The 26007-nt window shown below is 50.8% G+C and overlaps 1 protein-coding gene across 2 annotated transcripts in view; it reads right to left on the reverse strand.

Moving 5' to 3' along the window:
* Wnt9b (wingless-type MMTV integration site family, member 9B) overlaps nucleotides 1–26007 on the reverse strand; it is a 47911-nt gene that overhangs the window by 4192 nt on the left and 17712 nt on the right. Inside the window, exons 1-3 of one of the 2 annotated variants that reach the window (NM_011719.4) lie at nucleotides 18134–18268; nucleotides 2070–2326; nucleotides 417–682 (exon numbers count right to left, since the gene is read on the reverse strand). In NM_011719.4, the coding sequence (NP_035849.3) occupies nucleotides 417–682; nucleotides 2070–2326; nucleotides 18134–18216 (606 nt within the window). In that variant the 5' untranslated portion in view covers nucleotides 18217–18268. Of the gene's footprint in view, nucleotides 1–416; nucleotides 683–2069; nucleotides 2327–18133; nucleotides 18269–26007 lie in introns of those variants that run through there. The other variant, XM_030245931.1, reaches the window with a different exon arrangement.

Raw genomic sequence — 26007 nt, forward strand, 5'->3', positions numbered from 1 at the left:
ACTCCGACCCTTCCCTGCCCTCTCACTCCATAGACCTAGAGACTCATTATTTCTCATGGCTATGTGACCTCATCTAAGCCCCTCCCCTTTTCTGGGCCTCCTTTCTCTCTCCTATTCACAAAATGGAGGAAGCCTGGTCATTGTCATATCCAAGTTGTCAAATGATGCTGGCTTTGTCCTTGGAATAGAGACGCCTTTCCAAACACATTCCTATCCTATCATGGCACGATGCCAAGCCTGGCTCGACCAGGATGATACCCAGGATTCTGTGCTCCTAGTGCTCAGGAATACGCAGAGAAGGTTCACAACGGGGTCTGAAGTTCATCTGTGTGTTGGGTGCAGGGCACTGACTGGCCTCCCGTGGATCTCCCTGCCTCGGCACCATCCTTTAGGCACTAGAGAGGGTATTCGCTCACCTTGATGCCCACGTGGGTGTTGTGGGCGTCAGCCCTCGCCCTCAGGTCCTTGCTTCCTCTCTTGGGCCCCAGGAAGTTGCTGAGGAACTTGGTGCTGTACTTCAGATTGTCACCACACACACCCCACTGCCAGGCCTGCCGGCTCTCCAGGCCTGGGGAGTCGTCACAAGTACAGCGCTCCATGCGCCCAGCACTGCAGGCCCTGGCCAGTGCATGCGTGAGGGCAGCTGCAGACACTGCATACAGGAAGGCCGTCTCCTTAAAGCCTGTGCGGGAGAAAAAAAAAGCTTAGAGGCCATCTGCAGCCCTCCGAAAGCGGGAGTTATGTGGCATGTATGGCAAAGAGGTTGACGCAGTGTGAGCCTAAAGGCCCGGCTTCCTAAAGGCTATGTAAGGCTTCCCCTGTTACCTGTCCCTCAGACCCAAGCTGAAAAGCTGCCCCTTAAATGGCCTCCAGATTTACACCGAAGCATGTCCTAAGCTCTCAGAGGGCAGCAGGACAGAGCTGCTAATCTCAGTAACTTATGCAAAAGAGCGACCTGGGCACCTGGGACGAGGCCAGGCTGAGGCTGAACAGTCATCTTGACTTCAGGTGCTTTCGTGACAAGTTGGACGACCTGTCTCTGTGGATCTCTAAGCTGTCTAATGTCTCCCAAATGCCCTCTACCACCATCTGTAGATGACTGAAAGGCAGAAGGGTCTTGGGGGGTCCTGCCTGATATCTACCCAGTACTGGGACCACCACTGTGCTCACACTGTTGAAAGATGCCCCAAACACGTTTCCCTTAGCCTCCCACTCTCAGTGTATCTGGGGCACTGAAAAGCTGACGGCCGAAAAGAAAGGAGAGCAGGCTGCTAGCTCTCCCTCAGACCCTCCTGCAACGGAGAGCCAGCCTAGAGTGGGGCTGGCCATCCCCGAGACATCACCGCACTGTGATGTTTCCACTGTGTCTCCAGGTATGGTGGATGGCTCATACCTTGAAAAATTCCAGCACTCAAAGTAAAACAAATTGCAGAGCATTTGAAGCAAGTTAGTTCCAGGCCAGCCTGGGCTACAGGAACCGAGTCCCCCCACCCCCCCAAAACAAGTGACAGTAATAGAATGCCACACCCCTCCCACCAGACAATGGAGTCACAAGCTATGACCCATATTCATTTCTAGAGGATGCACTTTGCAAGGGTGACTGGGTTGTGCTCAGCCTCTGCCTCCAGCCCCTTGTGTCGTGCCTGGCTCCTTGTGGGCCTCTGCAGATGCTTAGCAGATGGATAGGCAGAGGTGGAGAAGGATAAGGAAGGAGGGGGAGTCAGGTGGGAAGGAGGGGATGACACATCAACAGATGTGACGAACAGTGACAGATGAGCGTGTGGACAAAGGAATCTGCCTGGCGTGCACATTTGGACCACTAAGTAGGTGGCTGGGGCCACCCACCTCCTCTGTCATCTCTTCCAAGAATGCTGAGTCCTTTCCTCCCTTGTGTTTCCTTTGTTTCCCTCATCTCCCAAACCGCCACCTTCAACAGACATTACTAACTCCCCAGGTCCCTTCTCATTTGGGACTGTGCCTCAGTAGTCAGCACAACGAGACCAGGGCATAACCTTCTCACCACCCACAACCTCCTGCCAGTCCTCTTCCTCCCCCGAAGTCCTCCCTACCTCTCTGGAGCAGGCCAGTCCTCCCCTCCAGGCTGCAGTTCCAGCGCTCCTGCCTGAACTGGAACTGACATTCCAGCAGCCCCAGGTGTGCAGCATCCCTCAGGGTCTCAGCCAGGCCGGGCTCCCGCCTGCAGAGCTGCTTCTGCCGCCTGGACAGCTTCAGTAGGTCACACTGCTTCAGGTGAGCACCAGCCTGTGCCGGGGCTGCTGCCGTACCCAGGCCTGGGAAGGGTGTCAGGACCTCACGACCGGTCAGGCTGGAAAGGGTGAGAAGGAAGATGGTGAGCTTTGGGGTTCCTGCCCGTGGAGGACCCAAAAGCTGAGCATCCCACAGGGATGGAAAGTGACCGTCTTTGTTTTTGCCCCCTTGGGTAGCAGGCCAGTCCCACAGGGGTTATGTCCCCATCTTACAGAGTAGAAGACCAAGGGACTTATGTAGCAAGGATTGGTTACAGACCCTCAAGGCCAAGTTCTCCAGATTCTGCTCTGCATTCCTTATCTACCCTCCTTTGGCAACTTGCCCAACTGGAAAAGCCACCCTGATTGCTTAGTAGAAATACAGAGCCAGGCTGGGTGTGGTGGTGCATGCCTGCAATCACTGCACTTGGAGGGTCCAAGGCAAGAGAATGCTATGAGTACAGGGCCAGCCTGGGCTACACAGCAAGATTTATTTCAGATAAACACAGATTTCTAAGACCCGCACCTGAGTGTTGTTTCCATAGGTCCATAGCAGGGCCTGGAAATCTGTATTTTTTGGCACAACCGGGGAGCTGCTGTGTTGTGCAGGCACGGAAGATGTTACAGGTAGCATTAGTTGATTCCTGGAGGGGAGTGTCACCTTGCTACTGGGGCTAAGCACAGGGGATGCAGACAGAACAAACACCCAGCCAAGGTCCCTGGATCCCTCTCTCCCCCTGTGTTCTGTCACTGCTCAAGTAAGCCCATGCCAGTCTAGCTTGTTCCCGGGTCCCAGGTAGATCATCAACCATCTGGCCATGTGGTGCTTGGCACAAGTAGAAGTTTGGGAAAAGGAAGAACAAGAAAAGGAGAGAGGGGGGAAGGGAGGGAGGGAGGGAGGGAAGGGAGGCTGGGATCAGACTTCATGTTCTATATTCGAAGTCATCAATTCTAGAGTCAGGCTGCCAAATTCTAAGCCTAATCAATCCTGTCACATTCTAATGTCATCCTTGAAGCCTTGGCTTTCATCCATGACCCTTGACCCCCAGAGGTGCTGTAGGGACTGCATAGAAAGCACAGAGCCAAGCCAGGCAGGCAGGCAGGCAGGCAGGCAGGCAGGCAGGCAGGCAGGCAGGCAGGCTTGCCTTCCTACTGGCTGGAGTTTTCTTCTCCTCGGGATGCCTTACATTTTGAGTCGGCAGTGTCTCCCTTTATCTTGACAGGTATTGGAGGCTTTGTGTGGAGGTGATAAGGCGTGACTGGTCAGGGGCAAGGTGTGGTCCAGAATGAGGACTGTCCGCTCTCTCAGAATCTCTCTGTGACAGCGTGAGGTGTTTACTGTCCCCGGCCCTGCTGTACCTCTTGTGGATGGGGTGTACACCGTCACCAGACCCAAGCTTGAGAAAACCGCTTCTCTCTGGAAACAGTCGTCTCTCAGCCAAAGTGGGACCAGATGGGGGCTGTCAACATTTTCACTTGGATGTGGAACTTGCCATTTTTGTTCGTGTGCCACCGGCTAAGTACTGTAGCCAAGCCCTTGAATGACCAGAGAGGTCCTTATCCCACAGGGTTCAGGGCACACGGTTCTGCCGCTGGAGTCACCTGCCTGAGCCAGGACATTTGGCTAGATGCCATAGCAGCTCTGTCTGCCTGGGAAATAGGAAGCCTCACTGGAAGGTGGAGGTCCTGGCAAGGCCCCAGGTGCCCCTGTAGATTCCAGGTCTATCAGGTGCGCCCAACCCGGCGTGGAGCATATCTCCGAAACATTGAACACAGACAGATGCTATCGGCTCCCCCGAGCACAGCCTGGACTGGGCTCCCCTCCCAGACACAGAGAGCACAGGGGCCCGTTAAACATTAATCAGGGGGCAAATGGTTAAGTTTCCAGTCCAGCAGGCCCTTACCCAGACTCCTCCCTGCAGCCTGGCAGGAAACCCTCGGAGCCTGACCCTGGGCAGGCAAGGATCTAGCAGAGCCTGAGGTCAGCTCCTGCTGGGGAGGCCCCACCTTGAACGGTTTCCAGTGTGGAGGGCAACCCCAGGACTGCTGAGAACACAGGTCAACAGTCATGCAACCTCCAAAAGACTCTCTTCTCCACACCAGAGACTGGTATGGGGATAACTCTGGCTCACACAGTTCCTGGTTCAGAGATTGGGACGTTCCTTGTAGAAGCTGATTGACATTCCAGAGAAGAAAAGGGTATGGTGGGCATTTGGGCCAATGAGACTGCACATCCTTTAAAACCTGTTTTATAGTCATTAAACAAACAAACAAACAAACAAAGCCCAATAATAACAACAGAGGGCTGAGGAAGTGGCTCGGTGAATAAAGTGTTTGTTGCAGGATCATGAAGACGTGAGTTCAAATCCCCTGAACCCATACAAAGCCAGCCATGACAGCACATATGCAATCCTGGTATTCCTACAGTGAGATGGGAAGTGGAGGCAGGAGAATCTTAAGAGGCCAGTGAGCCTGGCAAAGAACGAAGACTGTCTCAAACAAGGTGGAAGGCGAAGACCGTCGCCCAAGGGTTGTCTTCTGACCCCCATGTGTATACTTTAGTATACATTTGCGCCCCACCACCACCACCACACACACACACACACACACACACAGAGTTAGGTCTGGGGATGTGCCCCAGCTGATAAGGTGCTTGCCTGGGTCCAATCACCAGTACTACAGAAACAGCTTTAATGTGGTCATGGCCCACAGTCATCCTGAGCTACACAGCAAGTTGTAAAACTGATGTGCAACTCAGTTCTGTGGCAAACCGCTTACCTAGCTAGGCTTGATTTTCAATATTCTAAAATTATTAATTAAAGGAATAGTTATTATTATTATTTTATCATTATGCTATTTTACATTATAACATATAATGCATTAAAATAGTGCATTCATTATATTGTTGTGGTACGTACACATACATAAACATACACATAAAACATATGCCACTTTTTGAGTGCCTACTACACTTATATTACAGACATATGATTGGGCTTTCGGCCACCAGTTCCTGCTGTGTACCATGATTGCCGTATGGTCTTTGCCCATAACTGTTTCACGTGACCCTGATGCTCTGGCCCACTGGTTAGATCAGCGGTGAACTGATAATCCTAGCTGTCTTTTTTCTGGGAGTTTGGCATTTGGATAATAAGAGCACACTCTCGCTTTCTCTTCCTTTCTCTCCTTTGCATGACTGGGCTTGAGACCCAGAAAAGAACCAGAGGAAGCTGAGCCAAGAAGGGAGAAAGAGGAACCAAATTCTTTGAGGTTGGCAGAGGTGAGAGTGTAGGGAACACTTCCGGTCCTGGTCCCAGCATCTCCCCAAGGGTCACCCTGCTCTTGCCTGGCACACTTACACTGTGGAGTCACGGCTGGGAGTTGCTCGGTCTCCCTAAGGTTGTTGTCCTTTGTGGTGGCATGCTGTGGCTGGCTAGAAAGTAACACAATTCCACCGGCAGCACTCGAGGCTCTACAATGCTCCCACTCATCAGCAGGCACCTGCTCTTTAAATTCATTGTAATAGGCCCTGAGATTGATGGCTCCAGACGCTCAGTATAAAGTCCGTTAATTTTATTAGCAGTAATGACACTTAGTAGCGATTAATGATCGGGAAAGGCAGCCAAGCACACAGAGGCCTCCAGCCCTGTTGAGCCCCAGTCAACCCAGAGAGACTCTGGGAAGAGGCTCCCCAGCATTTTCATGGGGTCCCCAAAAGGGCCTCGGAGGGCACCTAGAACTCAGTGTCACTTTTTTTGTGGGTTTCTATGTTACAGTTTGGAAAACAGTGCCTTGGAAGAAGCAGTGTCACCTCAGCGAAAGGAGAATGGCTTGTCTCTTTCCTTACAGGGTCAGTAAGGTCCCCTCTGCTCACCTTTCCCATTGTACCCAGTGTGGAAGGTTCTTCCTGACCCCGCAAGAATCCTGGGCATTCCTGGGCATTGCAGATTACAGTCTTTGCCAGCTGCTGCAGGGTCTGGCACACAGAGTTCTAGGCCTCCACCTTCCGACCAACCACATGTTAGTTGAGACGTTTGGGACTGAACTGGACAACTGAAGAGACTAAGGCCAAAGGGATTTTGTAAGGACAGTGCTGCTCTGTATTGATCAGGAACTCACACACAGGGAGCAATCTCACCTGTGACCAGGATTGAAATAACAAGAGGGGGTGGAGCTTATGAGCTTGCTAAGTAGGCTTTGGGACAGTGGCCACAGCAGTTCCTTAGGACCTCTGCCTGACTCCGTGCTCCGGAGCCACTGGGGCCAGGACCCTGTCAAGATGTCTGTGCTCTGGCCCAGCTGGGCTCCCACTCCTGTCTCCAACCACCACCCTGGCTCCCGACCTCTCCTTTTCCTTACAGAACAATAGCCCAATGACCAGTGTCCTTCTGTTCATCATCAGTGCTGAGTCCCTCGGGTCACGGCGCAGGTCCATGGTTCCTGGTACTCTCACTGATGATAGACAAGTAGTATCCTTTGGCTTTGACTTTTAGGACATTCTCTGTCTAGCACTGGCCCTTTTGGTCCCTCTTCCTTTCACGCTTTTCCCATCCACAGGTTTGGTTATAGCTGACCCATCATGATGCCCCTTCAGGAAGCAGCAGAAAACTACGGATAGACCCCAGGGGCCCCTCAATAGGCTTCAAAAGAAGTAGAATGCTCACCAGCATGGAGAATCCCAGAACCTCATGTCTCCCAAAACGCTCTGCTCTGAGGAGTCTGGTCCCCAGCTTTCCCCTCATTCAGAGGTGACCTCGGGGATCCCATTTCATAAGCAAGCACACATGCTGACAAGGCCCCTGTGCCTCTGGGCACCTGGTCTGTGAAAGGAAGACAGTAGCAATCTCTATCTCTCAGAGTGGTTGGTAAGATCACGCCATTTAATGCCTGGAAAGTCCATAGAACAGTCTCTGGCACACAGTAAGCCCAAGATAAGGTTTTTATTATGAAGCACCAACTGTATACATAGTGCCAGATCTAAAAACATGGTCCTGCCTCCCAAAAATTCACAACCTGTAAGGAACTTGGTTGGATCCGAGAGTCACGTAAACTCTCTAACAGTCCAAGGATCCAGAGAAAGCAGTTTTGAATCATCCTAGCTGCCCAAGGAACGAAAAAGTAGCTGAGCTCTCTCAGTGACAGCCTGACCTTGCCCAGGTCTATCTCGCCAGCTGCAGATGGAGGCAGGGGCACTCCCGGCTAGGGAAGACAGCTGTTCCTCCAGGTGTTTTCTGCTCCAGATGATCTATGGGTTCCACTTGAGGCTGCTCCAGGAAGTGGGTAGCTAAGTTGGGTGGGGAGATGCAGTTGGTGCCCACAGCACTAAATTAATGCCAGGGTATCTAGTTGGAGGGGCAAGGAGCTGAGCCTGGTACCAGGGCCCATGCCAACTACAGGTCGTTTTCTGCCTGAGAATCAGGAAAGCCTGGGTCGCCTGGGGCCTTGGCCTCAGCCCTGCAGAGCCCCATTAGATGGTCCTGATAACAGCTTCCGCTGTGGGGCCCTTTGCATGGTCAACACTCCCTTTGTGCTTTCATCTTGAGCATCTGGGGTGGGGGCATGCTGGCCCTGTCTGAGCCTCAGCACACTCCCACACCCCTGGCTACACCCCCATACTTGTGCACACTATCCCCCCCTTCTCCTCTTCCCAGCCAGAGGCAACTTCATGGGACAGCACCTGCCTGGACACTGGCCAGTCATTCTTAAGAGAAGGTATTCTAACAGCCACCTCAGGCTTCTCGCCTCCATTTTCCATGCCCTCCTGGGCAGCAACACTGCTCTTCATCTTTGGACCCTTCTCCTGAGGCTCCTGGGTCACCTTGCAATTTCCTCATGAAGATATCTGTATTTCGAAGCCTATTGGTGCGCACTCTTCCCTCCTCTATGACAGTCTTTCTAGCCTTTCCTCCTGTGCTGTCTCATCCTGTCATTCACCAAGCATCCTTCCTGGTGGGCACAGACACAGAACCACTCATGATGCTTTCCCCCGACTCCATTCCCTGTACTCTACACAACCTCACAGCCCAGAAGCCTAACCCTAGGGAAGAGAGCTGGCCACAACCTCCTACCTGGAGCTCATACTGATCTGGTGCCTCCTCAAGAGAGAAGAGAGCCTAACCCAACTGTGGGCTTTGTTTCTGTACTTCCTGTCTTCCAGGCTGTGAGCCAAGGATGGCAACCCAGAGCCGAGAGCCGCTGTCGGGGCTGAGTAGTGGCAGTCAGTCACAGAGAGAGCATTCTATATCTCTCTCGGTGTCCTGACTTAAAGCCGCTGGTTCAACATCTGCAGAGGAAACACTCCCACATCCCACTCATCTCTCTGCACATCTGGCATGCATTGCTCAGGTGGCATAGTGGCCAGAGAGGGTCCCCAAAGCCAGTCCTGGGCTTAGGATCATTGGTCTCTGAAAATCTGGAATTACAAACATTTCACGGGGCTTCAGCTGGGTATAGTCCGACATCCCTGAGACTATGACATAGGAGGTCAGGAGTGCCTTCTCTGGCCCATATGTTTTGCCCTGGAGACTCCTGGGGGGTGACAGAGTCTAAGAAAGAAGGAAGGTCATGTGCCCATGAAAGTCATGTAGGATTTATCATCCCAGGTGTCCACAGCAAGGGTGGGATGTGACACATTTCTTGGAAGTTTCTGCTTGAACATAGAAAGGTTTCTAGGAGGCAAAACTAGTCATTGTTGTGGCCAATGCCTGAGATGCCGAGGACACAAAACCCAAAGTGCTAAGTGTTTGAGAGGAAGGCCTCTCAGTACTTGCCCTGAGCCTCCTGATTAGTTGGGAAGACTGGGAGATAGGATCTCGATTAGGGAGAGGAAGACCCTCCATTGAAAAGGCTACTTTACTGGTCTGAACTTGAGTCTCATCAGCAGCAAGACAGAAATAAGGCTTAGAGCCCAGCAGTGGCGGTGCACGCTTCTGATCCCAGCACTAGTGAGGCAGAGGCAGGCCGATCTCTTGAGTTCCAGGACAGCCAGTGCTACACAGTGAAATCCTGTCTGTAAACAACAACGACGACGGAAGAAATAAGGCTTAGCAGAAGTGGTCTGTGCATTCGTATTAAAGTGCGAGAATACAGTGCTGGTGTATAAGAACTAAATTTTATAGGAGATGGGGAAGAGGGAGAGAGGGAGGGAAGAAGGGAGGGAGGGAGAGAGAGAGAGAGAATAAATCTAATTTTAGCGTAGCTCTAGAGACAAGCTTCCACAGCCCCAAAACATCTTTTGGGTTCACAGGCTCCAAACATCTCTGGAAGAGCATCATCAGAGATGCCCAAGGTGGATGCTATGGGGGAGGAGCAAGGATGCATCATCCCCTTCCCCCACCTCCATCCTAACTGTGGCATCCTGGCTCCCAGGCTGAGTGACTCAGCTAGAGCATCCTGACCCCCTCATTAGCTTGGCAGGCTCCAGAGTGTTTCCTGACTCTGGCTGGCACCCTCTTCCCATGGGCCAAGGCTCAGGCTGGGAAAATCCATGCCTTTGAATGCTTGCTCTGGGTCAAGGACCGTCTTCTCTCTGAAACCAAGCGCTCAGACTTAGGTGTCACTTTCCTCTTGCCGGCTACGGGGATACCTATAGCTACTACTCTCTTCTCCAAAAAGGGGAGGAGCACCCACACCTGGCCAGATAGACCCCCTAAATACTCAAGAAGAGCAAGAGTGGCCCTGGGCAGCCTGGAGGGGGAGGGAGCCCAAGATGTTCCCTTGGGAATGGAGCAGAACCCCAGGGGTGAAGCAGAGGGCCAATCCCCTTGGACCCTGATAGGCTCTTCCCATCCTCCTGCCAGGACTGTCTCAGTCCTGCTGCCACATCCATCTTCAAGCTATCACTCCTGCCTGCAAAGACCCCTAGAAACTTTTCTAGTCACTGCCTTTGAAAAAACTTGATTCGATAAGGCAGGAAGTGGGAAAGGTGACCCCTGGGCACTGTGTGTCTCCCTAGCCAGGAAGTTCTTATTTGACAGTCCTCTCTCCGTTTTCGTCTTTTCTCACATTCACGTACATAGTGCCTTCAGTTCTACATGGTTGGTTTGCCAAGTTGTAGGTGAGTTCCTTACTGGGGGCTCGCATGGCTTCTGGAGCCTTAGAGGCTATCCCTAGCTCACCATTCCCTCAGTTCAGATGTTTTTCAGGCTCCTGCTGGCTGCATTAGCCCCTGTTGATCAGTCTGTGCTTCCTGTCAGACTCCTCAGGACTCATCCTAATGGCTTCCCCTAAAGCCTTGCTCACAGGCTGCAGGAGCACCGCCTCTTAATTTGCAAACCTTCAGGGAAGACATTGGGAAAGGGCAGGGCTCTTCAGGAGCCTGCCAGCGGCCATACCCACCATCCCCTGCCCTCACCCTTGTTACTGTTGCATCCTCTGGCCAGCAGCAGACTTCAGGGCCTTCTGGATCCGGCCACTCAGGCTTCAAGTGCAGACCCTGGGAGGTCTCCAGGAGCTGGGCCAGATCCCTCTGAACTTCACATCTTGAGGTGGATATGTGCTTGCATTTCCTTGGAAACCTGCTGAGGACCAGTCAAGAAGCTGACCCATCTCTTTCTTTCTTTAAAGCAGCTTGTGCAACCTCTCATGGTGGCGTGGTACCATGGGTTCACAAACCTTTATCAGTAACCCAAACTCTAGAAAGCTCAGTGAAACCCAGGGCCTTTGGCACCCTGGGGTAAAAAGGCCCATCCCAGAGTTCAGACCAAAGAGTGTCATGGTCTTTATTTATCCTAACCTACTAGTAATCTCTATGAAAATTAACCAAGTGTCTATCTATCTCTAGGTGCTGGGCTCTGTAAGGGCAAGCACACCATATGACCTCTGTAAGCTGAGACGTGTTTTGAATTAAAACTGTACCTGGCCTAGAAGCTATTGGGATGTCACAGCAGATCCATTGGCCTTGTTGTCCATCCGGCCTCAGAGATTCCAGCATTGACCAGAATATGCTGGCCAAAGTCTATCCTGGCTCCTTCAGTCTCTCCATCCTCTCTCCAGTCTTCATTTCCCCAATGAGGGGTCCCAAATGGAGGCAACCACTGGGCAAAGTTCTCCTCCCCCAGCTCAGCCCTGCTGCCCACAAACTTGCTCAAAGTGACTGACCCAGAAGCCTGAGAGGCAAGGCTTGCCTCTGTTCCTCTTCACATCCCATGCTGACAGAGAGAGGTCAGGGAATGGTACGGGGCTTAGTGAAGTGCAAGTATCTATAAATGAGCAGTTGTAGGGGGCGCAAGGGGAGGGGGGCCAGCAAGAGACAGTGAGCACTATCTACCTGGACAGCCACTGTAGTTCAGGGCTGGCATCAGAGACTATAAGGACAGGACCCAGGATCCTAAGGCCTCTGGTCACAGGGTTCTCTGGGAGAAACTAGAGAAGTGAGTACAGGGAGACTTGGATAGCAAGAGCTGAGGGCCCAGTGTGCAGAAGGTGCGGCACATGAGAGTGAAGGACGAGAGCCACGGTGGAGGAATGGGTGGAGAGGTCCCAGGCCAGGTACAGTGGAGCTGCCGGGTGCAGACAAGCCTACTGAGTGGGAAGAACAAGGCAGAGAGGTCACCCAGCATTCCCACAAACTAGACGGACTTCGATCTTGCACAGCTAGCCATGTGCTGTGTGACTTTGGGCAGAGCACTTGGTCTCTGTACGCTGTCTCCATTGATGATATAACCGGCCCGGCACCTCCCTCCTGGGATATCGCAATGGCAACATGACATCATGTGTGGAAACTGGTGAGCATGGGAAAACCTCAGTTTGCTCCCAGTTGTAGGACAGCTGGAAGAAAGAGGTAGAGAGAAAGGAACAGATGTTGCCAAAAATGTCGCTTAACATGGGATGCTGTAAGGCAGGCCATTCGGATTCTTGCCTGCCTCCTGTCGGGTGTGGAGGTACAGTGACATTTCACAGCACTTTGTATGCTCTTTTGAAGGCAGGCAATGCAGAGGAATGGAACCCATGGTCTTGGCAAGTGCTCTACCATCATGCGCAGTGGTAGAGCAGCCCTGTATGCAATAATCAACCCCCACAACAACCCAGAGAGAAAAAAAATCAGCCCATTTCCCATACCGAAGTGAAAATGGCTGACTCGTCCTATGTCATTTAGTAAGTTTCCGTGGAGGATGTGAAGATTGATCTGTCTAGCCTGGAGTCTAGTAACCCTGGCTGGTCTGGAACTCACTATCCTGACCCAACTGGCCTCGAGTCCACGGAGATCTTCCTGATTCTGCCTCACAGGTGCTGGGAGCAAAGGCGCACACAGCACCTTATCCAGCTAGTCCAATACCCGTTACACTAGAGCAGGGCTTCCCAACCTTCCTAGTGCTACGATCCTTTAATACAGTTCTTTATGTTGTGGTGACCCCCAACCATAAACTTACTTTCATTGCTACTTCACAACTGTAATTTTGCTACTGTTATGAATCTTATTATAAATATCTGCATCTTCTGATGATCTGTGGAAGGGTCATTTGACACCTAGCATAGAGTTGTAAGCCCCGGGTTGAGAACTGCTGCACTAGAGCCCAGCCTTGACCATTCTCATCTTGCTCAGGTTGATACCAATCCTAGCAGGTGATCTGGGCCATTTCCTGAGACCAACTCTGCCTTAGTACAAGATCCCTAAGGCACGAATATCTCCGGCTCAGACGATGATCTTCCAGTAGGGGAGGATTCCTGCTTTGCTTCCCTTTCCCCCAATCCACTTCTCCCTGGAGAAAAGTTACCACACTCACTGAGGTGCCTGGTTTGACCCAGAGCCCAAATCTAAAGCATTTGTCTTCAGGGATCACAGCTCAACCAGGGGCAGTCGGCCTAAAGTCCTTCCTTCAGACACCGTGATATTATCAGGAGGGTTGGCCTTTAATCCACCATCCCACAGCAGGGAGAGTTTCTTTAACTGCTTTCTTCTTGCCCCGCTTTACCTAGGACTCAATCCCATTTCTAAAAGTTTGGGAGAGGAACTGAATAAAAATGACAGTATCTAAACATGAAAAACACTTTAAAAAGATATCTGTAAGACCTAAACCAGGCATGGTGGTACTGGTTTTCCATCCACACACTTGGGGAGTAGGAGGCTAGGAGGCAGAATTTTAATGACAAACTTAGGGATACAGTAAGTTTGAAGGCAGCCTAGGCTACCTGAGACCCTATCTCAACCCTACACCCCTGTTCCCCACATAAGAGAACATTGTAAGATAGATATACACTGAGAAGTACAAAATTAAAGCCCCACGCAGATGGACAGGATTGTTCATGAAGCAGCCTACTCAGTCCTTTGTGCACTGACTTCTAGACTCAGGACAGTCACAGTAAACATCCAAGCAGGCTTTTGCATAGATGTTGACAAGCTGATGCTAATCTATACGTGTGAAAACACAAAGAACCCGAGTAGCTAGAGCAACCTTTGAAAAGAAAGATGAAGTTAGGGAATTTGTGGTACTTCGCCTCTGACTTACTATAAAGACCCACATGGGAAGTAGTGAAGTAGTGTGCCTGGATCCCTACCTCACATGGGGCACCCTAATTCATAGATTTAAGTGTAAAGGAGGAGTTTGTGGAGCATCTGAAGAGAACATAGGAAGAAAAGGCATATGAGAAAAAGCTGACAGTGCAGTAGGTGTCGAAGAACACCTAGACTTGGTTGATAGAAAAACAAACCAATTTAAAAAATACATATTCTAATGATCATATGAATAAATGTTCAACACACCATTCACCAACGGGACAACACAATGAGACATCAGTACAGACCCAATAAGATAGCAACAATTGAGACTGATGAAGGCTGGCAATATGGAGCGACTAGAACGCCCATACAATCCTATGCAAATGGCATAGTCATGTTGGAAACTGCGCCCCGATCCCCTACAAATTAAAAATATTCCTACTAGGCAATTCAACAATCCAGTCCCCCAGACAGTTACCAAAGAGCAAGGGAACATACATACAGTCTACAAAAGGGGTATACACAGATGCTCACACCAGCCATGTTGGTAATAGCTAAAAACTAGAACTAACTCAAACATCCATTAATTGGGGAGTCAGTAAAAAATCTGTGGCATGCCCATATAATAGAATACAACTCAGGAATAAAGAGGAAAGAGCTATTGACATATATAACAATACTGCTGGACCTCAATAAACATGATCAACAAATATATAGTAATTGTGGTCACTCAAAGTGATTATAAAAGTGTAACGATTTGAAAGACCTTGACAGTGTTTTTAAAATGAGTGTAGCATATATGTAATGGGAACTTGGAGGGGAAATACAGGTGGTATTTTATTTATTCCATAGACCCACAAAGGCAGTACCTGGACAGCCCAGCAGAAAAAGAACCTTTAAACTGGCCCACTGCTGATCAGTCAGGCTTTCCCAGGGTGCTGTGACAATCGGGGAAGGACAGAGCTCAGAGGCCAAGTTAGTCCTGGCTCTGAGATGTCCATTGTACCATTTTGATCAAGTCGCTTGTCTACAGAGTCCTTAGCACCTAGAGATTCCAAGTCTCCCCTCCCTGACAAACCTGGAAGTTCGGGTTTACCTAATGGTGTTGTACCTTAGACTGGATTGACAGACAAGCATACTGCTTCTACCTCATGGGTTCTGCACATGTTAGGTCATGTCACCCAACTCAGTCCTGAAGTCACCCGGGATCTTTGTCACTAGCAGTTGCTCCTGTGCATGCTCATTTACAGAGGGATGACTGTGGGTGCTGTCCTTAAGAACACTGTTCATCTTTGAGATATGGCCTTTCATTGGCCTGAAGTTAGGTTAGACTAGCTGGCTCTGTGAGACCAGAAGCCTCCTGTCTCAGCCTGTCCAACACGGATGGGACATGCCAGCACACATGGCCTTTTTACATGAGTGCTGAGGTTCAAGCTCAGGTTCTCATGCTTGCAAGGCAAGAACTTTACTGAAGAGCCAGCCATCTCCCTACCTCGTGGATACAGCTCTCTAACGTGTGGTTGGCTTTGGTGGTCCTTTGCAAGCGTGCAGCCTCTGCACTGGCTTCCTCTCTTCTCTGGGGTCAGATCAGAAAAAGACTATGAAAGCAGAGCCTTTGAGTCTCAGGTCTGAATCCTAGCTTTGCCTGCTGCTGGCTATGTGACTCCAGGCAGATGTTTTATTCTTGCTGGGACCGATGATAAAGGACATCAGGACCTTGTCACTGATGACAATGCCCATCTAAAGGGCAGGTGTGCAGACTGGGCAGTGAACGGTCCAGCAGGGTGCCTATGATGTACTAAGTGCTCAGGGTAAGCTTGTTCCAGCCACTTCCTGTCCCACTGCTGTCCTTTAGGAACCCACCTGATGGACTAGAAGGTGCATGGAATTCTGCCCGTCTCACTGTTGAGGAAGGTGTGGCCTCTCTCACTATGGCCAAGAGGGTCTGAGAGAATTCATCAAGCAGGAGAAGGAGGCCACTCTCTAAGGCCCACCCACTGCAGCCGCTGCCTCCCTCAGGCATAACACAAGGACACCTTATGAGGCTGTTCCCTATACAGGATGGAGAACACACAAGGCCTGGCTTCTATCTTGCCCCTCACCAATTTGCTGTGTAACACCAAGTGACCCTCTGGACCTTTCTGGCTGTTTTTTTTTTTTTAACCTACCTCAGAAATTGCTTTGAGGGGCCTCTGAGGGAAGGGGCTTTGTGCGGGAGGGATTTATAGACATCTGCTCTGCTTTGTAAAGTCACCATGGCCACCCACTGAACCAGGCTGTAGGCAGCAAAAGCCACTGCTTGCTCCCTGTGGCTTGGGAGGGGGACACGTGGGATCTGAAAAATGGGGATAAGATGTGACCTTTTTTGAAGCAGGGGGTTGGTCATTCCTCACTCTGAAGTCTTTGACTGCAAAGATCCCAACGAGATTGGTACCAAAATTGCTGTCACCTGTTCTCCTGATCTCTGAATTTCCTTTCATCAGGAAATAAAAGAAAGCATTTCATGTTATACTTAGAAATGAGACTTCAAAGGCGAGTGACCTAAGGAGGGATAAGCACACTGCTTCATGGTCTCACTGAAGTGTGGATGGCTGGAAGCAAACACTGGTGCTAGGCTAGGAAACCTGGGCCACCTAAGTCACATGAGAGTTTGCCCTGATGAGTCCTGCCCGTTCCCTGAGCCCAAACAGTTAACAGCATGAAGCCTGTATGTGTATCTTTTCAGCTCTTTCAAGGAAGGACCCCAAAATCAAGCTCTCTCTCTCTCTCTCTCTCTCTCTCTCTCTCTCCATAACTAACCATCTCCCCTGTTACTTTCAAGATTGTCCCTTGCTCCCCAGGCCCCAAATCTGTTCCCTTCCAGCATACCAGCCAGTGTGGTCCAGGCCTCCTGGAACCCTTCTCTTCCCACATCATCGGACCTTCACTCCTGTCTCCAACCATAAAACCCAAAGAAAGAAAAGAATCGTGGAAACAGTCTGGGGTCAGTTGCTCCTCTATTCCAGCTCAGAGAGACACTTGAGTCTGGGATACCCAGAACCCTCTTGGTTTCCTCTACCGTCATCCTCAATAGCATTACCTGAGTTTTTACTACATGCTAGCCACTGTTCTAAGAGCTTTCTATGCGCTCCCCTCAGACACTCTTATCCACATTCTACAGGCCAGACACGCAGTGCCGTGAAAGTGGCAGGACTGAACTCAGAGCTTGTGTCCTCTCCCTTGAGTCGTGTCCACTGGGGCAAGTTCTTGGCAATGAACATGTCTGCTGTTCTGGGCGCGGGTCAAACGGAGATACTGAGTCCCCAGGAACTGAATGGTCCTCCCAGATCATCAGCAGGGACCTCCACTAGGACTGAGACTGACCATCCCTCCCCATATACTTCTGGGGAGGTTGCTGCTTATAACTCAGGTACATTTTAGCCAGAGGTCATGACCTGGAAATTAGCCTACATCCCTTATTCAAGCCGGTGAGGTTGCCCCTGGACCCTCACACCCTATGGTGGTTTCCTGAGATCAGCCTCTGCTGTGCTTGGATTGTGAGCCTTGCCTGACTAGGGATGTAACTGGAAGAAAAAGGCAATGTTTAAAGTTAAGCATTTGGAGCCTGCTTTGGGTTGAGGTGATTTTTAAAATCCATGATCCCTACCATCACCGCCACGCCCAACCCTCACCAAGTATCTTCAATCCAGAGTCAGTGAAGACATTTGCAGACAAATGCCATTTTGCTTCCCTCAATTATTTCCCTTGAGACTCACTCTCCAGGTATCACACCAGAAGCTATTGTTATTTTTCTAACCATGGACACCCCCAGATGGGCCTCTCTCCCTCTCTTTCCCATAAACCCTATCCTCTGGGGTTTAATTTGGTCGCACTTCCTCACCGTACAGTTCTTTAAGCATCTAACTAATGTGCCCCGCGGTCCCAGGATCTCCCACAACCTTGGATCAACAAAACTCTCAGCTTCCTCCCCACCCCTACCCACCTATCCCTCTACCCAGCCAGGTGTCCGGGTCCCAGCTCTGCAGGGAGAAAGCAAAGGATACTGAAATCGCAAGCAAAAAGTGTAGCTGGACGGAGTCCAGGATGGGGACATAGAGGGTACCGAGAAAGATCTGAAGAGGACATGAGAGCCCAGGACCGACGCTTGGACCTGCGCGGACAAGGGCGTATCAGGGGTGTCAGGTCAGGATCCCCTGCGCAAGCCGAGCTCCAGTCTGCAGTCTGACAGCCGCCCGGCAGAGGAACCGGGAAGCGCAAGGGACCTAGACTTGGTAGACTCGAGAAAGGGAGATTAAGTCTGAGCACAGAGAGCGAGGGATGGAGATTTGGGAGGGAAATGCGCCCTCAAAGCGATCGGGGTCCACCTGAGCAAAGGGCTGAGTTCGAGGCCTCGCAGGGACCCGAGCCGGGGGCAGGGCATACGGAGCGAGGGGACGCGACCGGCACTGACCCGAAGTAGGCGGCGGCGGCGGCAGCGGCAGGCAGCACCAGCAGGCAGAGCGCAGCCAGGGCCAGCGCGGGCGCGGGGCGCATGGTGCAGGCGGCCGGTGCACTCTCGCATCTCCTCGCGCCACTAGGCGCTCGTAGCGCCGCCACCAGCCGCCCGCGGGGCTTTAAACCCGGTAGGGCGGAGCGCGAGCGGCCCGGGGAGGGAGCCTCGCAGCCGGCGAGCCCCTCGCCCCATAGGCTCCGCCGAACTCTGCCCGCCCTGTTGTGGGAGGGGTCAGCAGCAGGCCCCTCCCCTTCTCAGGTGAGTGCTCACCTGGAGCCGCGCCCACTCCAGCAAAGAAGGCGGACCGTGTGGGACCCTGGCCCTGGAGAGGATTGGGGTTCTGGGGACCTAGGAGGTGCTGCCTCAGAGATGCCGCCTCTCCCGGGAGAGATGCTCGGGTGCGCGATCTCTGTATAGCAAAAGTTCGTGGTCGTCACTATTCTGTAGAGCGAGTTCAGCTTTCTTTGCTCAGGGATTCCGAAGGCTGAGAGAGAGGTCCTGCGCAGAGTCCTTCCCCAACAGCGGGAGACATTCATGTCCATTGGCTAGGAGGACTCTTAGACATAGAACCTCATACAGAGGGTACCTGCTCTTAAACACGAAACTGACAGCCATCGGCGGAGGTGTAAAGGGCTCTCGTATGACGACAACACTATTACTGGTCAAAAATTTACACTGTCTGAGGAGTGAGGCAGAGCCACAGAAGCAGGAGGAAGCGGACTCCCTAGATGCATAGAAGCCAGATCTCCATCATATAAAACGTGAATCTCCTTAGTGTTGGGCCTCAATGCTGCCTGTTGCTTTAAGAAAAAAAAAAGTTTGACTCCAATTCTTACAACGAAGCAGGGGTGACATCAGTCTAGGAAGGAGACATACAACCAAATGAGCTTTCAAACGCCTTTGGGCATCTTGAACACTGAGCCAAATCAAGCAAAAAGCCACAATCTGGCTTTAATGAATGTCAAATCTTGGTGCAAAATGTCAAAGAGAGGCAGGAAGGAAGGAAGGAAAAGAAAGAAACTAGACATGGAGTTAGAACATTGGGTGACAGTGACCTTGGCTTTGTGGAGGATATCGGCCTGGAACGAGGAAGATTTATGCCAGTTCTGACATCAAGCTGTTGCAACAGAGGAAACTTGGCTATGGTGGTGAGCCTCTTTGAGCTGTTTCACTGTGGAGCAACTCAGTAGCCACATGACCCTTTGCTACCACAGCTCTGTGGTCCTATCAAATCTGGTGGTCCTGTTTACTGAGGCTGCAAGGCCCAACATAGGCTTCAGAGACCTGGAATTCAACCACGTGAACTACGAATTCCAGACGTGAAACAGGGAGGATGACAAAGAACTGACAAGATTTTTGTGTAGATGAGATGTCAGAGAGGAGGTAGTGAGGTGTGGGTTGTTATGCCTGCAGGCAGGAGCCCAGCACCGTGGGCTGATGTTTACTCTGCTGGGGGATGAGGGATTGCTGCGTGATTTCTGTGATTTGTTCATTGGTTTCTGGACTGTGGATGTAAGTGTCCCCTCCAAGGCTGATTTTAAGCCATCGTTATGGTCACGTGTATGACAGCATGGGGAGACATGTGTGCGGTCATCTCAGCAAGCTGGCAGAATCTGGCTCTGTCTCCTCTATTGTAAAAGTGTGACAGGGGGATCCAGGAGGCTCAGAGGCAAAGGGAGCTCAGAGGGACCTGTGTGAGTCCAAGAGAGTGCTGAGGACTAAGCTAACAGGAAGATATCAGCAACACCCAGCAGTACCCACTGGCACCCTACTGTTGGCAGAGAAGGAGGGAGGGAGTTCACCTTGGGTTGCTCCGACTGCCCTTCCTGTCCTAAAGCCCACAAGTACATATGCACAGAGAAGACAAGATGATGGGAAGAGGGAACAACGGTCCCCCAAGTGACACAGCTGCCTGTTGCTGTCAGGCTGAACTTGAAGAAGGTTGGAAGGAAACCTTAAGATTCAACCCAGACCTTGGTGGTTAGAGAATGAGGCACAGAAAGTGCTCATTCTATGATCTTGAATCCCAACAGCCAGGACAGTGGGCCCCGCCCCAAGGCTCCTTCCTTCCCAAGTTAGGACCAGATCAGGGCTTTGCCTCCTGGGCGGCTCTGAGCAGGAAACCTCCCAATGCTGCTTCCACTTTGTGGCCCCCACAGCTCCGCAGGGCACCGGAGACAGCTTCTCATTGCTGGCAATAGGGATTCCCACAGCAATCCCCCTCCCTGTGTGTACATGGGACTCCCTGGGTGTTTGAACCCCAGCCCCAGCCATGGTCTCGAAGGAGTCTCAAGTACCCTGGGAAACAGGGGTAGTCATTGTCCTCAATGTATACATAAGGGTAGCAAGGCTTAGGGCACTGAAATAGCCTGTGTGGATAGCCTCGGCTATAGGAGTGGAGGGAGGAACGGAGTCCAGCTGTGGGGCGACTGCCAGCATTTGCTGTGGGTCAGGATGGCTGTGGATGGCTTAGGAATACAGGTACAGCCTGATTCTCAGCAGCCTTTGAGTGACACATGCTTTCAGAGTCCAGTAGGGGCTCCTAGGAGCTCACCCTCGAGGGAGACAAGCTTGGTCTGGAGGCAGAGATGGGTGGTGAAGCAGATCACCTCACAATTGCAGCGTTGAGAAAGGACCTTGAGATAGACAGCACTGTGCTGTGAGTGGCTTGTTCCTCTGCTCCCACCTGCAGCCCTGCCTTGCAAACTCAAGGGCAAAGTTGAACTTCAATCCCCTCTCCAGTGTCCTCAGAACTGGGCACATGATCTAGCAAATAATATGTGCACACAGTGTCATTAACAGCTCATAACCTTGGTTCATGGGTCTGCAGCTTTTTTTTTTAGGAAGCTACAGAGATAGAGAGCATCATGCTAACACATGAGTAGCATGCTGACACATGCTCACAGAAGCACTCCCTCCTATACTGACACATGTTCCAGTGAGCATGCCATAAGCACACACACACACACACACAGAGAGAGAGAGAGAGAGAGAGAGAGAGAGAGGCATTCAGTGATACAGACCCCTTCTCCTACATTCACCCCACACATGTCTAAATTCCTAGTCAGACCTACAGCTGTTCTTTGACCCACACGTTCACACAGGAATGCAAGAGAGGCATTCTTACCCATGCACAAGCAGCTACCTGTTTCTATGATCCAGCCCAAGGCAGCTACTGCTTGGATGAAGTATTCCCCTCCCATTGGAAACGTGCACGCAGACACACATATGCATGCATGAACACACACACACACACACACACACACACACACACACAGAGGCACACAACAGCAACAGCAACAACAACAACAACAACAAAGCCCTGGAGGTGAAAGCACACTACAAAGCTTTTTCACTCTACATTAAACTCAGCTGGAGGGGGCAGGGGCTCTTCGGTTTGTCTTCCTCCTTGTCCCACCCTCCTTGCTCCAGGCAGACCACCATCCTGAAACAAAGCCTCAGGAACCACCCGTGCCTGGCTCCCTAGCAAGAGCTCACCCAGAAGACCCTCTGAGCCCCCGCCAGGTCCTGAGCAAGCAGAAATGCATCATCCCAGGTAGCCTGCTCTCTGCAGCCTCCCTCTCAGCAGCTGCTCTGGAAATGGACTCTGGATCCACAGTCACATCCAGAGCCCAACTCAGCTGCCAAGGAGACTGGTTCCAGGAGGTCCAAGGATACTCTGTGGTCTGGTCCCTCTCCTGGTCTTTTCCCCACCCTCCCAATACCCTAGCCTCTCTGCTGGGGCCTCACTGTGACCAGTTTTGTTTTGACCATTCCCACCAGTCCCGGCCCCACAAATCTGAACTGCTTGGCCAGCGTCCTCGTGACCCCTCTCTTGCGTGTGACTCTGGGGCATTGTGAGGCAGCCCATGTGTCATCGCCATCCCCGTTATATGGATGAAGACAGAAGTCCAGAGAGTAGCTTCCTGGAGGTCACAGAACTCACTGCTGTTTCCAGAAAACCTGCCTGAAACAGGACCAAAGCTAAGTGGGAACAAAGGTATCAGAATCCCCACGTAGGACACCCATACCACATCCTGAAAATGTGCCCCCCCCCCAAAGGAGAAAGGACAGAGAGAAAGACCAAAATGTTAACGATGGGTGTGTTGAAGATTGGGGTATGGTTTATGGATTGTATTCTCCAAATGTTCTATTGCAAGCATGGTTGACATTTATATTAAAGCCAAACTCATTTACAAGGAGAAGGTGAGTTGGGGGTGTGGCTTGGGAGTGTGACTCGGGTGGTAGAGTGCTTTGCCTAGCCCGCATGAAGCCTGGGTTTGATCTCCAGCACTGCATGGTGGTGGCACACACCTGGAGTCCCAGCATTTAGGAAATGGAGGCAAGTGTATCAGAAGGCTCAAGAGCATCTTCAGCTACAGCTACACAGAAGCTCAAAGCCAGTCTGGGCTACGCGAGACCCAAGATAGAAAGAAGGAGAGAGGGAGAAAGAGAGGAGGGAGGGGGGGGATCAGAAGGAATTAGTGGCAGTGGAACTTTAAGCACTGGCGAGAGAGTATTTGGGAAGGGCCAGTGCCGTGGTGTTCAATCATCAGCTCTTCAAAGAGTCTTGTCCTTTTTGGAGTTGCTCCATCTCGCACCTAGCAATTTCAACTGGAGATCTTATGTACTTCCTTCTCTTCTGACTTGTTCCATCTAGATCATCATTCTGGTGTGTGTGTGTGTGTGTGTGTGTGTGTGTGTGTGTAGATCAACACACAGGCCCTCTCTCACTTGCCTGAGACGTGGCTAAATCTTTACCCTTAACCAGGGAGGGTTGAATGTGGAGGGGTGTCCTTAAGCACCCCAAAATGGGCTGCTTCCATTGACGGGGCTTTCTCCTGGAAGCCTTGACCGATCCCAGCCTTGGCTTGCTTGTCACTTTGACTTGAGAAACTTTATTGATACATTATACCAGTTACCACCCATGCAAGGTGCATGGCACCCTCGAGTTCAGATGTTTAGTATTCTCACTAAGCTGAAAGCCTTGTGCCTTGTTGCTTTTCCCTCCCTTCCTTCCTTCCTTCCTTCCTTCCTTCCTTCCTTCCTTCCTTCCTTCCTTCCTTCCTTCCTCCCTTCCTTCCTTCCTCCCTTCCTTCCTCCCTCCCTCCCTCCCTCCCTTCCTCCCTTCCTCCCTTCCTCCCTTCCTCCCTTCCTCCCTTCCTCCCTTCCTCCCTTCCTCCCTCCCTCCCTCCCTCCCTCAATGCTAGAGATCAAACCCAGGGCCTCACATACAAGCACCTAGACAAGCACCCTACCACCAAGTTGCACCTTCAGGTTCCTCCTACTTCATTCATACCCACAGCTCCTGTCAAGGAGGGTATGCACTTTGGCTTCAAGTTAAGGGATCTATACGTATTAGAACAGTGGTTCTCACGCTGTGGGTTGTGACCCATTGGGGAGTCACATATCAGATATTTATACATTATGACTCATAACAATAGCAAAATTACAGATATGCAGAAATAATGAAATAATTTTTTTGGTTGGGGTCACCATGAGGAACTGTATTAAAGGGTTGCAGCATTAGCAAGGTTGAGAACCACTGGGTTAAAATGAATGAATGAACCGGGCAGTGGTGGCGCACGCCTTTAATCCCAGCACTTGGGAGGCAGAGGCAGGCAGATTTCTGAGTTCGAGGCCAGCCTGGTCTACAGAATGAGTTCCAGGACAGCCAGGGCTATACAGAGAAACCCTGTCTCAAAAAGCAAAAACAACAACAACAAAAAAAAAAACATGAATGAATGAATGAATGAATGAATGATCCTGAGCTGTCAAGTTTGACTTATGAATGGTTAGAAATTCTGCCCTAGCCAGGCATAATTGTGCTGACCTTAATCCCAGAACTCAGAAGGCAGAGGCAGGCAAATCTCAGTGAGTCTGTGGCCAGCCTGGTTTGCATACGGAGTTCCAGGCAAAACCAGAGCTATATACAGTGAGACCCTGTCTCAAAAAAGAAAAGGAGAGAGGGGAGGTCCTCATGACATGAGCCAGAGGTTGAGCCCTTTCTTCTGACACAGTGAGAACATTCTCTGCAGGCCAGTTCTGTCCTCAGGGACACACGTGGAGGTAAGAAGTGACCCCCAGGTAAAATCCCAGTGTCAGAGAATCTGCTCCATGGTTGCCAGTGGATTCCTATGTGACAAGTGATATATATGTTTGGTCTCTGCCTGGCTACTGTGCCCACTGTAGATGAGTGCCACACCCCATCCCTGGTAGTCACTATCAGAAGTGTCAGAGCCCAGCAGGATGCCTGGACAGACTGCATGCACTGGGGGCCATCTGTCCTTCACCCTAGCGGAGATTCTTCATGCAGGGCACTGTCTCCGACTCTGCCCACAGAAGGAAAGAAAACTGAAGGAAAGGCGAGGAGGAGAAAGGCAAGGACACCAACCACCTAGGAAAACAGAAGAATGGGGCCAGAATGTACCAGAAACACCACCAAAAACATGCAACTCTGCACACAGGTGTCCTCTCTGCAAAGGACAGGTGAGAGGAAGAGGTCCCATGTGGATGCTCAGAAAGTCCCTGGAGCAATGCACTTCCGTCCTGCTTGCCACTAAGACCATTTCTTCTAGGACATACTATCACATTGTTATAACTGCAGGTGCAAGTACATTTGCAAGAAGTGTTGTCAACTACCCCGGCTGGTAGATGGCTCAGTACTTCTTCCTACACTTAGAGTCGGGACATCAAGGGGCTAGCGAGACTTCTTTCTTTCCACTGGGAATAAGCTAAGACTGGGAAACAGTAAACCTAGAACACACATTCACACACACACACACACACACACACACACACACACACACACACATGCCAGGTGGGCCTATGCACACCTGTAATCCTAGCACTTAGGAGGCAGAGGCAGGCTGATTTCTGTGTTTGAGACCAGCCTGGGCTACATAGTGAATTACAGGACAGCCAGGGCTACAATAGAACCTGTCTGAAAAATAGTACATTTCTGTAATTTTATGGTGTATAATTTTAAACATTGTATATATAAATTTGATACTTTGTGTGCTTATGTATAATTTGTAACATTTACAATGGTAAGGTGTGACCATCATGTACATAGTTGTTATACTGTATTGTTTAAGAAAGAATGTCGAGCTGGGGGTGGGGGAGGGTGGTATGCATGCCTTTAAGTCCAGCACTGGGGAGGTGGAGGAAGATCACATTTTGTTCAAGGCCAACCTGGTCTACACAGTGAGTTCCAGGATAGCCAGGGTGATATAGTGAGACCTTGTCTCAAAATTAAAAAAAAAAAAAAAAAAAGGAAGGAAGGAAGGAAGGAAGGAAGGAAGGAAGGAAGGAAGGAAGGAAGGAAAGCCGGGCATGGTGGCGCACGCCTTTAATCCCAGCACTCGGGAGGCAGAGGCAGGGGGATCTCTGAGTTTGAGGCCAACCTGGTCTACAGAGTGAGTTCCAGGACAGCCAGGGCTATACAGAGAAACCCTGTCTCGAGAAACCAAAAAAGAAAAAAGAAAAAAAAAGAGAGAAAAAAAGAAAAGAAAAGAAAGAAAGACAAGAGAGCATTCAGCATATATGTTTTAACAATGTTTCCTTAGTCAAAAATCTCCGGGGGGGGGGGCTGGTGAGATGGCTCAGTGGGTAAGAGCACCCGACTGCTCTTCCGAAGGTCCAGAGTTCAAATCCCAGCAACCACATGGTGGCTCACAACCATCCATAATGAGATCTGACTCCCTCTTCTGGAGTGTCTGAAGACAGCTACAGTGTACTTACATATAATCAATAAATAAATCTTAAAAAAAAAAATCTCCTGCTGAGCAGTGTGAGTCAGAGGAGGTTAAGTCCATGATTGTCTTTTATGG

This window comes from Mus musculus, chromosome 11 (assembly GCF_000001635.26).
Source record: "Mus musculus strain C57BL/6J chromosome 11, GRCm38.p6 C57BL/6J".
NCBI classification, from domain to species: domain Eukaryota; kingdom Metazoa; phylum Chordata; class Mammalia; order Rodentia; family Muridae; genus Mus; species Mus musculus.